This window comes from Enhydra lutris, unplaced genomic scaffold (assembly GCF_002288905.1).
Source record: "Enhydra lutris kenyoni isolate GAN:26980312 unplaced genomic scaffold, ASM228890v2 scaffoldscaffold24, whole genome shotgun sequence".
Taxonomy (NCBI): Eukaryota; Metazoa; Chordata; class Mammalia; order Carnivora; family Mustelidae; genus Enhydra; species Enhydra lutris.
The window spans coordinates 27,464,545-27,482,350 of NW_019154108.1; the positions used below are offsets into that span (position 1 = coordinate 27,464,545).

The 17,806-nt window shown below is 41.9% G+C and overlaps 1 protein-coding gene across 5 annotated transcripts in view; it reads right to left on the reverse strand.

The window, feature by feature from the left end:
• The window catches only part of LOC111150680 (RAB GTPase activating protein 1 like), a 759,175-nt gene that overhangs the window by 155,052 nt on the left and 586,317 nt on the right, over positions 1-17,806 (reverse strand). The window contains exon 1 of one of the 5 annotated variants that reach the window (XM_022508225.1): positions 8,065-8,232. The exons of the other annotated variants lie outside the window; for them this stretch is intronic. Coding sequence (XP_022363933.1) covers positions 8,065-8,232 — 168 coding nt within the window. Of the gene's footprint in view, positions 1-8,064; positions 8,233-17,806 lie in introns of those variants that run through there. 5 annotated transcript variants of the gene reach the window in all.

Here is a 17,806-nt window from a genome sequence, read left to right on the forward strand (position 1 = left end):
GCATGCATAGAAAAAAGATGGAAAGGAAATAAAAGGTTTCTCTGGATAGTGGGATCATGGGTTTTTTTCCCTTTTATTTTGCTGTATTTTCTGCAGTAAAGATTTTGTAATAAGAAAGACAAGGTGCGCCTAGCTGGCTCAGATTTTTGATTTTTTGGTGTTATAAGTTTAAGCCCCACATGGGGTGTGGAGTCTATTTAAAAAAAAAAAAAGAAAAGAAAAGAAAAAGAAAGGTCGTTAAGTATTTTAATAAACAACCATAAGCAACCTTTGGCAAACACTCTGATACAGGTTAAAGATTAAGCAGACTGGGTACACAGAAGTAAGCCAAAGAGAAATGAGATGTTTTAAGAGTCAGAAATTAATTGTCAAAAACTTCAGTAAGAGGGGCGCCTGGGTGGCTCAGTGGGTTAAAGCCTCTGCCTTTGGCTCAGGTCATGATCCCAGGGTCCTGGGATCGAGCCCTACATCGGGATCTCTGCTTGGCAGGGAGTCTGCTTCCCTTCCTCTCTCTCTCTGCCTGCCTCTCTGCCTACTTGTGATCTCTATCAAATAAATAAATTTAAAAATCTTAAAAAAAAAAAAAAAATTAAAAAAAAAAAAAAAAAAAAAAAACTTCAGTAAGAAAATGAAAAAAAAAAACAAAACTAACCAGGATGGCTAGAAATCATAGAACTATGCGCTCGTTCTAAATATTACTTTATTTAGATTCAAATGTAGAGCTGATTAACCTTAAAGGCTGTCCTGAAAGAGTATAAGGAAGTCAGAGAAATTCCTGCTCTTCACAGGGCATGAGTCGTCTTCAGCACCCTGGTCCCCAAACCATTAGACATGTCCATCGCTTAGGTGAACCACAGCACTAACCCACTAACTGGTCTCTGCTTTCGTTCCCCACAGCCCCCTCTCCTTATCATAGCCAGATGATACCCTTTCACATCATGGGGTTCTTCTGTGTAAAGCCCTCCAGGGCTTCCTACTGTGCTCAGAATAATCCAAAATTGTTACCATGGCCCCCAAGACCCTTCATGATTTGGAGCCCCTGCTTCCACCTCCAACCTCGTCTTGAACCACATCTCCCTCCTGTTCTCAAGCTCCAGGCACACTGGCCTTGTTCCTGTTTTTCGTACACACCGAGTTCATTCCTAGCTGAAGGCAACTGCCCTTGCTGTTCCCTCTGCCTAGATAGTCTTCTCCTAGATCTTCATAAAGATAGCAACTTCTTGTGATTTAGATTTTTAGCTCAAATGCAAAATTTGAGTGAAGCCTTTCCTGAGCACTTAAATTCTCCCCCACCCCCAGCCCACCAAGTAATTTTCCACCAACGCATTTTCCCGTTTTACATCTGTTTCCTCCTAAGGAAAGGGGCCTTGTCTGTCTTGTGCATCACTGTATCCACAGTGACAAGAATAATAACCGGAATATAGGAGGTACTCAATTAAAATTTACTGAATGAATGAATTCTACTTTCATCTCCCCTCCCTTTTAAACAGAAACATGTAAAATAAAATATTAATCCATACAGCAGGCATTTCCACAGGGGTTCCAGGTTGCCTCAGCTTCAGATCCATAAACCAGTAATCAGAAAGTAGAGCTGGGCTAACAGCAGCAGTGGAAACACAAGCCTCGGTACATCTCTGATTGACTTCCTCCCTCGTGGATACTTAGACACGATGGTGATAAGCGGTAGAGGGAACGTTTAGCACGACAGAGTGCTATCAACTCACCTTAACTTAGTTAGGAAAGACTGTTAGGGGAAACTTCAGCCTAAGAGGGGGCTTCTCTGACCAACGTGCCAACTGCTGAATTATCGGAAAGTTTCCAGCTGCCAGATACACCAGACACTACATCCCCAGTCTTCCCTTCTCAGCTGTGTTACTGGCTTTGATGATCAGCTCTCAGGTAACTGTCGGGAAAACTCAAGACACACTGCTTCTAGAGTTCGTGTTGACGCGGGATGAGCAGCTACCCCAAAGCCTCTGAGGGCACCGCTTCTACTTTCTGTGCAACCAATCTCTAGTTACCTGGTAACACACACCCCCAAAATGCTGGTGCAGTTCCTTGCCTCCAGGCAGTAGCGTGATTACTGAATACTGGCCAAGGCCTCATTTCAAGTCCAGCCTCTGAGCTCGTGCAGAAGCAGGAGGGTGAGGATTAAAGAGGAGGAATCGTGAAGCCTGTGACATGTGACCTCTGGTCAGCCACGGGTGGCCAGGACAGAGAGATGCACTTTGAAGGAGGCCATCCACTCAGGGAAAGTGCAGCAAGAAGCTCACCACCTGAATGGGGCCAAACCTGGGCTAAGTCTCTGGAAACCAGAATTCAGAGTGCCCTGTGACTGCCCTTTCCAAGTCACTGCTTGCCTTCACCATGCTCCCGATCCCATGGCCCACTCCGTTAAGCCCTGTCGGAGAGGAGCTCTAACGACCCCCGAGCAGAAGGACTCGGGCAGACAGACATGTGGAAACTGCATGGTAGTCAGGCCCCTATTCTCAGTTTCTAGAAAGTAGCTGGCAGTTAAGGAGACTCAAACAAGGCTGCAAAGTATGAACTAAATCCATTCTGATCCCAGCTCTGGCTAACTTGTGGGGCTGCTTAATCGCCACTGTTCTACTTCAAAAAGGGAGCATCTTCAACCTCAAGAATTGGAGAAGGAAATAAGTCAAGTCCTATAAGTGCATTCTGTGAACCCCAAAACAAATATAAGGGATGACAGTTTTGAAAGTTGTCTCTGGGTTCCTCAAATATGCTCAGGTACTGGTATTTTAGTAGCTAAAAACAGTACCCTGCTCTCAGTGACATTTTTAATTCCAGAAAGCAGGCAGACTAAGTTGTAAGAACTTATATTCCTGTCATGGACCGAAATAAAGCTAATTTCATTGAGAATTTAAAAAAATATATGCCAGAAGACAACCTTAGGAGAGGCAAAAGCCACGCCAATAAGCAAAAAGTATATTAACAAAAACCTTGCTTGCCATTGCTCCAGAAGACAATCTGCAGTCCTACTCTGATTCTGGAGGGCTTTTTCCTCCAATTTAAGAGACTCCCATAATCTCTAAGTATCACCTCCAAACACCTTTTTATGGAATAAGCAGACTATAAATTTATAGGGGTAACCCTCCATTTTCTGATAGATGTATGCAAGAGGTTCTTCCCTCTACAAAGGAGGAATAGATACCTCTTGGTCTCCAAAAATTTGGATGCCTCACTAAGAATTTATCATAAAGTTGTTTGGTTTTATAAACACTTTGTAAAAATCACAATTTGCACACATACGTGTGTACGTATCTATATAGTGGGATCATACTTTTTTTTTTATTGATTACATATTCCCTTTCTCTAAAATGGAAGATATTTTTGAAAGCCCAAGAGGTCTCACTACCTAGAGATGAACATAATTAACAATTTGTTATATTGCTTATAATCATTTTTCCTATCCTCATACACACATATTTAAGAAAATTTGAATCATATTAGTATATATCACCTTGTTAAATATATATGCTTCACAACTGTCAAGCATTAATGTAACAGTCTTAGTCCAAAATATAAGTAGCAGTGCTTTCTATGAAACTAAAACATGACTTCACACAGCTTGGTAATCAACTGGCTATGGAGATGTTGTAATTAAGTTTACAGTTGTATGTATGAACACTACGTGTTTACCCTGATAATGAAGAGAAGCTTAACCCATGAGCTTGTGGTAAGACCCAAGCTTTAAAATGCACCCCTGCTTCTCCTCCTTTTGGCTAAGATCAAGTGTAAAAATGCACCTCTAAAATTCAAGGACCAAAGCAAGTACCCAAAAGAGGAGAGGCCAGCTTCTGGATATCATTATCCATCTGTCTTCACTATAACAGAACTCTGTCAGGCTAGAAGAACTGATTGGAGCTGGAAAGGCTGTTCTTCAACTGGGAAATTCTTTGAGTTTTTCTATATTGTCTTCAGAATAATCGTGAGGGAAGAGTATCATAATGAAAATGCAATTACTTACCTGACATTATTTGTTAAGTAAAATTAGCTAGAAAGTAACACAGATGAGAGCTAGGGAAATTTAAATAAGCAAATATATGTTTTCTTCCCTTGCAAAACAGAGAACTCTATCAGCTTTTAAATAAGAATAAATGATAACTTTTGAAAATTAGTGGATCTATTAACATTCATCTTTTGCTCCCCAAACTTGCTGCCAAATCCTTTTAAGTGATGATATGGAACATGTTTATCAATTACACCTCCAAAGGAAGGATTACTTCTTTCTTCATTTGAATAGAATTATATATAAAGATTACTCGGACAATTAAAAACATTTCAATCAGTCCTACTTCTATTTCCTTTCAAGTAGATAAAGAGAACTATCCAGAGGGAAAAGGTAAGTAGGATTTTTTTTTTAAAGTAGGATGTTGATTTAGGTATCCTTTTCACTTCCCTCAGTAAAATGAATTAAGCAAATTCCCAGGCACATGAGAGACCCCCAACATAAATTTGGTCTATGAATTCATAAAAACTCCACTTCAAGCACATCTTGTATTAAAAAGTCACAATTGATAAAATGCAAATTAGAGAGTAGATGTAGGACTTATCTTAATATAAAAACTGATTTCTATATTTTGAAGGGTATCAGAAGTATGCATGCCAACTTTTATATTTGACTCTTCAAATTTCAATAGTTATAGTCTCTCTTCAATGAGGAATCCTTGAAGCAGTTAAAACAGAAGTAAGAATGGGAGACAGACTTGGTCTTCTGGCTTTTCACCCGAATAATCAATCCTCCTTTGGATTCACTGTGCACAGTGCCCACAGTGTCATACTGAAACATAGCCAACATTGATATTAATATAGGATGATCTGGTCATAACGTCCCACACCATATAATAGCTAATAAAATCTAAAGGGAGAAAAGGGAGATTCTGAATAGCAATAGAATAAAAGTTTTTCCTTTTTCTTTAAATTTCACACACTTACAGAGTATGGACTCTGGCTATGTGTCACCACTGATACCATTTCCAGTGTGTTTTTCCCACTGAAAAATTCAGTGCAAGAGTATCACATTTTAAAGTGATTTTTTTTTTTTTTTTTAAAGAGGCAGGGTGGGTGGCAAGGAACAGCTCTAACATTCGGGTGTTAGCTCCAGATGCTTCTGTTCTGAACCTCTCACGACTCTTGGATGATCAATCGTTCTTCAAGGGCCTCCGATAAGCAGCAAATTCTAAGTTTGATTATTTTAGGAGATTATTTTTTTTTTTAAATCTAGGTATGGTTCTCTTTCTCACCTTTGCAATTTTTACCACAAATGGCTTTTTCTTCCTTTATAGTGTCTAACAGGATTTCTATTCAGTAGAGACATATTTTTGGAAGTCTGGGAATCATTTGGAAGCACAGGCTTTAGAAGAGGGAAACCTTACTTTGCTGGTATCTAGGATACCTGTATCTCTTGCTTTGGAATTTTAATTTCACCAAAGAAATGTGTTTGGTGAGTCTACACACAGAATTTATGCCTTAAGGTAGTATCTACAATGAAGTACTTATACTTGATTTGTTAAAGGGAAATTATTGTTTACTAAGACTAAGTGCACCTCTGAAGGACAAGAAGCAAGAATTTCAAATGTAATTTAAATAAAAACTTTAAAAAATTTCAAATGTGCTTGGTATAGTTTGATGGTCCCTCTGTGAATCAGGGGACAATGAATAAGGCTCAAAGTCCAAATCTACAACACTGTCTTGGTAGATCTTCATACATTTGATCAGTCCATCAAGAAAATTAACTGACATGAAAAAAAAAAAACACTGGGATCTTTAAAGTAAAATAATGTATTTACATGTGTCCAACCTACATGCATTCATGTTTAAAACCTATCTGAAAACCAATACTTCAATGCCCACCCTTTTGGGTGGTAATGGAAAGATTGTAGTATTGCCTGTGGCAGGATCCCTCTCAGGACCAGCCTGTGCAGATCGGCCATCGATCCCACATCATTAGCCAGTCCAATAACACACAGCTGAACGACTGTACTTCCTCCTGGTACCCACGCTAAATAAACTTTAAGCAGTAACTCACTGGATAGCTGATCTCAATTCACAGCCATATTACTAATTAAAGGGGATGTGATTTCCCAAACTGTAGAGTACCCTAGTTCTATCAATGATCTTTTCAGTACAATGCTGTATAACAAAGTCAGAGATTGCCAAATGACCCTACAGACAACTCAGTATATACTTTCCATGTGTAAGTAATGCAAATGGCACCATTACCTAAGCTGAATGTGAGAGCCCAAAACAACCCAAGGGATGTATGACCATGAATACCTAATTGGGCAACCAAGCCAACATGTATGGTTGCAACATACAGAGCCACATGACCTCCAGAAGATGTGAAGTGTATGAACCCAACTCTTTGTGGGTTTTATGGCCGATAATTGGTTTTAAAGTAAAGGCATTATAAATTCAAGCCTAATGTGGATTTAAGTATGAGAGACAGTCTTAGTTATCAATTTATGTTTTCCTTCAAAGCACTGAAAGTCTGAAGTGGCAAAGGAAGGCAGCACCAGATTACTGGAAAGTTGGCAGTGGGAGCCCTGGAGTCACAAAGTTAAGTAGTCTTTAAGAATATGAAAATATTTGAGAACCAAAACGGACTCCTCAAAGAGATGTAGAGAATTTGTTGAAATATATTTTAGCACTTAGTAGTGTCAGAGGTCCTGAAAAAATGCTTTTTATTTCACTAAAACAAAACAAAACAAACAAACAAAACCACAAAAAACTACCAAAAAAACTCCTTTCTAATAGAACATAAACCTTCAGTTTTCTCTTTTTTAAGATAAATGAGGTTCAGGGAAACAGAATTCAAGTAAGCACTGATGACCTCACCTGGGCATTAACACGTATGTATTGAACTCTTTTTCTTTCTTTCCCAAATGACAAAGAAACTGTATTTCTCAAAAATACCCCCTCCCCCATAATTATATGCTGGTCACTGCTTCTAACTTCACCTCGCAAAGATAAACAGACTTTCTTCGGGGTGAAAAATCCCTCTTGCATACAGCTACCTAAAATGTTGTTATGATTAAGCAAGGGGGATGATATTTACATGCAAAAACATGCATAAAGACTGAATTGGTAACTGCAAAGATAATACAAACAGAGATGAACTAGACTGATGAGAGAGATATGAGAGAAAAGTGTTAAATTCAGTCAACGTTATACTTCTGAAAAGACTCAAATATGACAGAACCATAACGAAGAACAGTCTGGAATGGTATTAAACTCCATTGTATAAAATAGACAAAGCTTAATTATTCTTGTTCAATTACCAAATAATGTATAGGACTACTGTAGACCAATTACATTATAGAACAGTTGCTAGGTACAGTTCTCAAACCACTGAAAAGAAGCCCTGCACCAGCGATTGTGGGTATTTAATTTTAACCCTTGGTAGGAAGTGAGGAAGGGTGATTTTCTTCTTGTGCAGGAAATCAGAAAACAAGCAAGCCAGACTTCCCAGATTCACAGCACAGACCCAACAGCTTTAAGCTGCTTCATATATACACCGTTCAAGCATTCCAGGAGAAAAATTTCCAATTCTTACTCAAGGATTTTTAAGGGGTAAAATTCCCTAACCAGTAAAAAAAAAAAAAAAAATCAAGTTGGCAATCAAATGGTGAGGTTAGAAAGCAAACCACAGTAGTCTAGATAAGTAGCAATATCTGTTGTGAAATTTAACCCTTTGGAGATGTAAATAACAGAATGCCTATATCAAGCACTTGGCTATTCTGCTTTACTGCTGAGTCTAGGCAACCAGAAAACATTTTTTTCCCCCTGCCACAGAGATAATGCTGCTAATGTGGCCCTGGGCTCTCAGAAAAGAGCCATAGCTCCTCTAGCCAATTAAGGAGCGGCGTGGACCAGGCTCGGCCAGAGCCCCAGGGCAGCGGCCACTCAGCACTTCCTGCTGGGTAGTGTGGGGAAGAGGAAAAGAAAACAGGAGACTGCAAGCCTCTTTTAGGGATACAGGAATTCTCACAGAGGGTGGCAGATTCCCTACAAATGAAGTTCAATGAAAAACAGTCTCACCGCCAGAAGCCGAGGCACAAACAGACGATGCCCCATCCCCAGAAGTTCCAGCACTCGACATGCATACTCATTCACCAGCTTGCTCCTCTCGTCGTGCATGTCCTGGGACTTTCTGACTGGAGGTGTGAGCTTAGCAGCTGGGGCTGGGCAGGGCACCCCTTCTTCCATGAGCAGTAAGTAGGTGTCCAGAATGAGAAAGCTGGATCTCTGATCCCCAATTTTGAGAACTGCAGTGGGAAGGGAGCCAGGCTTAGGTCTCCCCAGGAGCACGCACAAGCCAGTCTGTGGTGGGAATTGTCAGCTAACGTCTCCACAGGAAGAACATTTTGGCTAAATTATCCACTGTGCAAGAGCCCCAAAGTAGACTGGAAAACGAAATCAAATACTGAGCTAAATAAAAAACGGCAAAAGCAATCGAATGCAAGAAAATGGCCAAGAGTGATGCAGGAGAGTTCAGATACATGTGTTAAAATGTACCAGCAGCTCAGAAGGGTCTAGCATGTAAAGAGAGTGTGTGTGTGTGTGTGTGTGTGTGTGTGTGTGTGTGTGCGCGCGCGCGCGCGTGTGTGCGTGAGTGTGTGTGAGCAGACAGCAGCAGCAGTAGCCAGGAAGCCAGGGCAGTTGTGAAGCTGCAAGGAGAAAAGGATGAGCTCATTGCAATCCTTGATTCGTGACAAGCAGCGCCACGGCTGCCGCCGCCGCCGCTGCCGCCGCCGCCGCCGCCGCTGCTGCCTCTCGCTGTGAATCAGTAATGAAGGGGTAGAGAAGGAAGGGGAGGGAAGAGGAGGAGGTAGGTGAATGAGCATGCAGAGTGTGTCTCCGGGGAGAATGCTGTAATAAGAAGCCAATAGGCGAGCCGTTGGACAGATGTGCTTCCCCCTCCCAGTCCACCTTCAATCAGTGTTGTTAGTCTGACAGCTCACGCTGTTGAATCCTAAAGCCAGAGACAGAAGAACTAGCTTCTCTTCCCATGTAATGCTCGCAGAAAAGCCAGACAGCCTGCCAGCTAAATGCTGACCTTTCTTCCCTCTTGCTTTCTAATAACGATAGCAGTTAAAAGTCTGATTTTATGCCGCGTATTTAAAGTGGGATGCTCCGATGCTGGTTAGACGACGGAAATCTCCCCAGGAGAGAGGTTGAGGGCGAAATGATACGGGGTGAACAGACAGCAAAGACGGAGCTTCCAAGAAAGGACACACCCTCAAGTTGCAGTGTTTGCGCAATAATAATGACTTTTTGCAATGCTAGCGTGTGAAGTTATTTCAGCATTCTGAGAAGTCATAATTAAAAGGAAGATTTTTATAAGCATGCAGTGTGACAAAACATAAACACCTCCAACATAATAATGAGCATACACCTGAGGAACCACTGAAGTGAAGATTCTCAAAGCAGTAATAACTTCCTTAAGCCGCAGATCCTGATAAACGCTCAGTTAATAGCTCTAAACATTATTCTGATGCTCCGGTCCAATTAATCCTTCCCTACTAATAAAACTGCGAATTATCCATGCTTTAAAATTTTACAGTGTCAGTATGTGTTATATTAACTTCCTTGACATGAATAGTCAGTTACAGCCAAATGAAGGGAAAAAGACAAGCTCCCCTTCGGGAGCAGTTTGTAAACTTCAGCAAACAACGAACTAATCGCGCTCAGAATCTTGGTGCTGCAGTTCTGTAGCAAACACCAGACCGGCTTCTTCATGCAAGTTGTAGTATGATACAGAGTAAGAGAACCACAGCAAGTTCCTTCTGAGTCTTAAGTCTCCTGCTCTGACAAATGAGAGTTATAGATCTCTGTAAGTAACAAAATAGAAACATCAGTGTATCTCTGTAATATTGGTTAAAGAATGAGATTAATTACAGAATTGGGGTGAAAGGCAAATACCACCTGCTTTAACAGCATATTGTTTCTTTTTCCAAAACTCAGTAAAACATTTCTGTTAAATATTTTGAGTATTCACAAAATCTTAAATACGATATTTATATATTGTTGTCAAGTCTTCTGTTTCTTCCAAAAATGATCTTTTTTCCCCCAAGATGATTTTTCTTTTTTTCTTTTTTAAGATTTTATTTATTTATTTGACAGGCAGAGATCACAAGTAGGCAGAGAGGCAGGCAAAGAGAGAGGAGGAAGCAGGATCCCCGCTGAGCAGAGAGCTCGATGTGGGGCTTGATGTGGGGCTCAATCCCAGAACCCTGGGATCATGACCTGAGCCGAAGGCAGAGGCTTTAACTCACTGAGCCACCCAGGTGCCCCATTTCTTTCTTTCTTTTCTTCTTCTTCTTCTTTTTTTTTTTAGAGAGAAAAAGAATGTGCATGTGCTACAGAGGGGGGTGGGGGAGAGAATCTTAAGCAGGCTCCATGCCCAGCAGCGGCCCACTGCCGGACTCTATCTCATGGCTCTGAGATTATGACCTGAGTCAAAATCAAGAGTTGGATGCTTAACCAACTGAGCCACCCAGATGCCCCTCCAAAAGTGATTTCTTAAAACTCTAGAGATTTTAGTGTAGAATGATCAAAATCATCAGAATCATCAGAATCTCTCTCTCTCTCTCTCTCTCTCTCTCTCTCACACACACACACACACACACACACACACACACACACACCACATTTCAGATCCCTAAGATTCTGGAGGAAATGTCTCATGGGTTACTCAGGTTAGCTGGACGGGGAGACTGTAAGGTTGAGGACAGAGGTTCTGGGCCTCTCAGAGCCTACCCTCCCCAACCCTGCCACACACCCCTCTGGGAATAGCTCCATTTTTATCTTATTTACATACTGGAGTTCTGCACGAGACTTTGTTTGAAAAGACTGTGCAACTGCTGTGTCAGTGTGCAAAGCACTGTCATGGAAGCTTCCCTTTTCAGGACAAGGGGATATTTTTACTTGCAAAGGAAGGGAGAATTCAGTGACTCCTTTGCTTACAGGACTTTTTTGGACTGATATATTTTTTAAAAGATAGGGGAAATGTTTCCATGCAACTGACTTGGTTTCAAAGACACTGGCAGAGTCATTTATTTTTTCTTATATAAACCAGAAACAAAAAAATTTATTCCCCAAATGGATTCTGGTAAGAAGTCAAAATTAATCAAAAGACTTTGGAACTATGGTTTGGCTTTGATGGTCACAAAAGAAGTGCTATTAAATGAAATAACCAAAGTATGATATTTTAATAAGCAAACCGAGTTACACTTAAAGCAATTATAAACGTGGTCCTGTATTTCAGTTTTCCTAATCTCTCCATCATCCTCCCCCTCAAAAATGCATTATCGTTGAGGAAGTGAAGGTAAGGATCAGGTTGTGCTCTGAGGGGCCGCTGCTGGGAGAGCAGCAGTGGTTTCATGGGGCGATGGCATGGGTTCAGAGCGTACCTTCCCCGACCAGTCTGAGGAACGGGGGCCACACCAGAGCCCTGCAGAAGGCTTGGGGATCAGAGCAGCGAGCATCCTGGGGAAGAACAGGAGGAAGAAGGAAGTGGGCGGAGGCCCAGCTGGCTACTCCCCCCCAACCAAGATGCTGAGCCAGAGGAGGCAGAGCTGGCACTGTGGGGGGTGGAGAAGATGGAGCTGCTGACGCGCAGAACCCGATGCAGGTCCTAAGGCTTCATAGGCCAGACCCGCAGTGAAGAGCGAGGATGGAGATGGAAAGGGAGCAGCAGCATAGCACGGAGCAACCACGGTTCTGTTCCCGTGGACCCAGAACACACTGAGCTGGTGAAAGGGGCAAAGGCTGACGGTCGAGAATTCCCAGTGGGAAGATATGGTACCAAAGGCCCACCAGGCCCAGAAGGCATCCCCTGCCTGGAAATGACCACACTGAGAGGGGTGTCATCTCCCTGCACTCCAGGCCAGAACCCGCAGAGGAATGAACACATTCCAGGTTGGAATGTCCACGCCCATCCTCTCGTTTTCCTTTCCACATCAAGATGAACCAGGCTTTCCAGAAACCTACTCACTCAGTTCTGTGTATATGGAGATACCAGCCCAAGCCCAACCTGTCTTGGCATGTATCACTTTGGGGAGAATAAAGCATTCTCTATAAACAGCCTCCCGTCCCGAGCATCATCCCTCGTTTTCAAAATTTCCATAATTTTTCATAATTTTTCAGGTTGTCCTTTGAGAATAGCCATTGAACAGTATCAGGTAAAATAACTCTTCACTGGGTGAAGTGGAAGAATGGATTCTAGTCATTTCTGAAGCCTTAGAAGAGTGATTCATCTCAGTGAGCATTTTCTCTTCTCCCTTCCCAACTCCCCAAGTAACGTTTTTTATTGCTGATGAGATTCAGTACAGTACACTTCTGAGAGATACATTTTTGAGTTACAAAGTAATCCAAATATGAAACTAGTGACAGGAAAAAAAAAAAAACTCTTCTAAACTAACCAGTTAAAAATACATGATTTCTCAAATTTTCTTACACTATCATGAAGATTTAAAAAAAAAAATCTGTAAAGGAAGTTCAGCAGCAAGTTGAAGATAATATGGGAAATTTGGATGAATCATGCAATGAGGCAGAGTGAGAAAAAAGTAAAGAGGATCGGGCAGTGGTCCCTAAGCCATGGTCCAAAGAACAAAAGGCTCTCTCTGGAGCGCGGAATCAGGTGGACGGTGGTGCAGTCCTAATCAGAGCCTTGTGCTTGAGTGCTCTCCCTGAGCCCCTCCACCGAGTCATGATTGCTGGACACGTGCGGGACATGAATATTATAAAATTAAAAATAAAATATTATAAAATTAAAAGCATATTCGACTTAATTTGTGGAGTTGATTAATTTATGGAATTGCAAAGAAACATGCTAAGTAGTCACTTCAGGGGTTACACAAACATTAGCAAGAGAATTAGCCAAATACTAATAAAAGACATTCCTGTGAGACCAACTGCCTCTTCAGTTCTAACCCTGAAGATTTAAACACTTAGTAATAACTAGGAAAGGACCTATATGCTTCTCAGCTTGGAAAGGTAAAAGGACAAAAACTGAATTCTTTTTTTGTAGGATAGATAATTTTTTAATTTTTGATTTTTTAAAGATTTTATTTATTTATTTGGGAGAAAGAGAGAGAGCACACCTGAGACAGGACATGAGCAGGGGTGGGGGCAGAGCGAGAGGGAGAAGCAGACTTCTGGCTGAGCAGGCCTCAAACCCAGGACCCGAGATCATGACCTGAGCCAAAGGCAGATGCTTTTTTTTTTTTTAAAGATTTTATTTATTTATTCGACAGAGAGAGACACAGTGAGAGAGAGAGCACAAGCAGGGGGAGTGGCAGAGGGAGGGGGAGAAGCAGGCTTCCCACCGAGCAGGGAACCTGATGCGGGGCTCCATCCCAGGACCCCGAGATCATGACCTGAGCAGATGGCAGATGATTAAACTAAATGACTGAGCCACCCAGGCGCCCCTGGATAGACAACTTTTTAAAAGATGCAACCCTCGATAATTTGGCAAGTTTCTAAGATCCGACAAAGGTCTTGACGTACGTGTAAAGTTCTGCACAAGGCACAGCCTGCCATTCACGCTCCAGCCCTGCTGCTGCCTCTGCAGGTGGAAAGACCCCCCAGATGTGTTATTCACACTACTTGAAGAAGAGGCTAAAATGAAGTGTAGTGAGACTGAGCCTATCAGTTATATCACAGGGAGATAAGTCTCATTGTGTTGTAGCTGGAATTCATACCCTGAAGAACTGGAGTACAAAATAAAATATGACATTAACTGACATCGTGGTGGGTAGTTCAGGTAACAGGTTTATAAGAATTCAAAGGGAAAAAAAAAGATTCCTGTAAAATATTATGGACTTCCCTAGTGTTTAAGAATGGTTTGACCTCTAGTAAGACTTAAGGCATAACCACTTTAAAGGAGTTTTTTTTTTTTTTTAAAGATCTTATTTATTTATTTGACAGAGAAAGATCACAGGTAGACAGAGAGGCAGGCAGAGAGAGAGGGGGGAAGCAGGCTTCCCGCTGAGCAGAGAGCCCAATGCGGGGCTCGATCCCAGGACCCTGAGATCGTGACCTGAGCCAAAGGCAGAGGCTTAACCCACTGAGCCACCCAGGTGCCCCAAGGAGTTTTTTTTTTTTAATAGAAGAGAGAACTTTCTCCCATCAACAATAATTCAATAACATGCTCAACAGTCACGGTAACAATTTTTGTGGTAGATTCTAGCTTAATGCCTTTATCAATGCAAGAACTTTTAGTCTCTTCAAGAGTTGGTCATTTTGCCTCTACTTCCTTATCTCTATTGACAACTATCTCTAACGGCGCCTGTTATATTACCGGACATTCGCTTGTTTAGAAAGTATTACCTGCAGTAAGCCAGGAATGTGAAACTTCTAGTCACTGGGTTGGGGAATATATTTTATAACAACACAGAATTAAGTCAACTTTTTTAATGTGACATTAATTCAAATATTTGAAGGCAGTCTCAGTTTCCTTATCTCCAAGCTAACCACCCCTGTTGCTAACTGGACCTACCATAACCTGGTTTCTGTACCATTCTAAAGCGTTCACAATCCTACCTCCTGGGTAGAACACACTTTTTGGACAATGTCCCTCAGTAAGGCATTACCTACACTAAGAAGGATACTCTAGGTAAGACAGCAGGATCATAAAATAATGTGTTGCTAGACCCTAGAAAGCATCAGAGTCTAACATGTTTATCCGGCTGATGCTAAGACTGAGGCAGCGGACGCGTGACTGGTTTGGGATCACAGCACTTGCTGGAGGCAGAGCCAGGAAGCCAAGATCCCAGAGCCCAGTTGCATGGCAGGGAACCTTGCATTTCCTGCGCTGTTGTTGTCTTCCAATTAAGGTTGCCCATTAAACAAACAGACAAACAAACAGCTCTCTTATTAGGAAAACTGCTTCACCATTTTATTTCACATGCAACTGACCCGGAGCCCGTGCTCCCTCCCTGCTATGAAAGGATCTAAGACTCACAGGGGTGAGTTGAGAGGAGCAGCCAAAAGCCTCCTTGAGAATTACCCCTTCTGAACACACACTTAGGAGAACCAAGCACAGCTCTGTCTTCTCCTTGTTTAAGCGAGGTGCGCTCTCTCCTTCGATCACCGTTAGAGAGACTCTGTCCCTGGGAGCTCAGCCAAGAGTGCCTCGTGAAGAGCGGCTTTCTCGAACCCATGTTGGTGATGCAGGCTTGACCAGGGAATGCTGTCTCAGTTCATTCATTCCGTTCCCTGGGCACTTGGTATAAGAATCCCATTTATTTTCAGGTAGGCAGAAGCATAAATAAATGTCAGCAGGGGCCTGGTTGTTTTTTTTTTAATGTTACATTGATCAGATTAAAATGATGATCTACAGAATCCAGACTGTTCCTTGATCCTCTCATGCTGGATCAGCATTTTACTTCTTATTTTTATGTGTTTGAGTGTACGTGTGTGTTGTTTGTCATGGCTATTAAAAATAATGATTTATTCATCTTGATAAGTGGTGAATTGCCTCTACCTTCTTCCCATGGTCCACCTCCAGCTCTCTATTAAATTTGCCATCTCTGGCATCTTCATGTTACACAGAATGCTAAGTGTAGTTTAATAGCTGTCACTGAGAAAAATAATATTTTCAGTGGAGTCGCTATATGGGTCAGCCCATGTATTAGCAAGTGAATTTGTTTCCATAAAATGAATATGTCAAGACGGGGACAGTCAGGGCTTTTTTGCATAGACAAGTCCATGTTCTGGAATAACAGTGGTAATAGGTAGTCTGGCTGTACTATTTCCTTGCCCCTGCCCCCTGCTCACAGCTTCAGATGGATTCAGTACAATTTCTGAGGTAGCAAAATGCTGAGAATGGGGGTGATTTTTCCTCTACTTTCATTGGAGGTGATCTGCTCCCTCTTCACCTCCTGTGAGAGTTCAGTTCCTGTAGATAGCAGCACTGGCACAGGCTGACTTATGTGATGGTAGCAGAACAGGTACACAGAGGTCTTCCCTGCATGGTGGACTCCTTTATCTATCTCACACTGCTCTTTGTTCCAAGCAGGGCCTAACAAAGTCACAAACTCTGGTAGATAAGTGCGTAACTAACAATATAAATTATAACAGTTACTACTTACTCAGTATGTACAAAGACTATGAACTAGGCAAGCCCTTAGAGTATGCATTCCTGCATTTAATTCTAACAACCACTGATGACCTTTTCCCATTGGAGGCACCTGAGCTTAGAACAGTGAAGTGACTTGCCCAAGATCATGTTGCTGGTAAGGGGTAACTGCAATTATAGTTTTTAGATAACTACCGAATATTTGAAATTTGTTATTAAACAGTGGATGATCCTAGACTTAAACAGGCTGGATCCTAGAAACTAATCAAATTAGTCCAGTGCAGACAACAGGATTTACACAGTCGTGTCACTATGAATAGACTGAGGGACTAGTGTGTCTTGGGTTCTAAAAAGAAACAACGGAAATGAAAACAGAGTAAAAACTTGTGCTCAAAAAGCAGCACCTGTACCCTGGTGATCCTATCCATACCCTTCTTGTTAATCGACACTGAACAACCCAGCCACAAGACCAGCCGACTCTCCAGAGCTCCCAACCTGAATATCCATCTCCTGATAGGATCTATACAGCCTCGCATGTAACTTGATCTCAGCCTCCAAAGTCACCACTTCTTCCCCGCACAGATCTTCCTCTGACATGGGTGCTAGGAACATGTCGGTGAGTGAAGCAAATGCAAAATGTTCCCTTAAAGAGCATTCTGTCTGGTGAGGTCAGTTATTTCCCTGACATGTCCTATCCTGGCTAACGGGTTCTCCATCTGCCCAATTATACAGTAGGCACCTGGGTGTCATCCCAGAGTCCTCCTTTTACCTCCCTCTACCTCTAACCCATCAATCAAGTGGGTTCAACCTCCTCACCATCTCTCAAAACTATCCCCTCTTCTCCACTCCCAACTCTTCTGCTTTGAGATTAGCCCTTAGTATATGACATGCTGGGATCGCCACTGTGTATAAAACTCAAGGTATTTGGAGTTCCCCGTGTGCACCTGCTAACTCCACGTCTCCAAGTCTTTGCTCTTGCTTTCTCCTTTTCTTGAACTGTGCTTCCCCTCTAATTCACTTACCTTTTCTTAATCTGTCAAAATTCAACTCTGATATTACCTCCTGCAGGAACCACCCTTCAACCCCACATTGGGACAACAGGCCTGCTGTTTGCTCCCCCAGGTTTCCGCCTGCGCTGTCTCTGGCACAGCACCTGCAGGCTTATGTTTTAATGAGCTGCATGGAAATCAACAGTTAGGGTCCCTCTCCCCTGCTAAGGCAATTGGAGATATGTATCATGTACCATCCTCCATCTTGTCCTAAAAACTGAGCAGAGGCGGTTACTTGACACATAATGGCTACACTATAATTGTTTCCTGAAATGGTTCAGCATTCAAGATGGAAAAACATGTGTAGGAGAACAGTAGCTAAACATTTTTCTGACTAGAGATATTGGTGCTTTAATATTTCTGAGCCTTTTAAGATGCTCTTCCCTCTTTCTGGAACATTTTCCCTCCATCATTTTTTCCTTTAAAAAGTTTTAACAATCCTTCAGAATGTTACCAAAAGAACAAAAACTGAGATGTCAGACAGACCTGGATTTAAAACCAACATTTGATGTCTAGTAACCGTGTGACTTGAGGAAAGCTAACCTCTTTGAGTCTCATTTTTCACTAAGGAAATAAGGTTTAAAACAGCAATCTTATGAAGCTGCTAATAATGACTAATTACTAATGACTGTGACATCTCTAGGTTGGT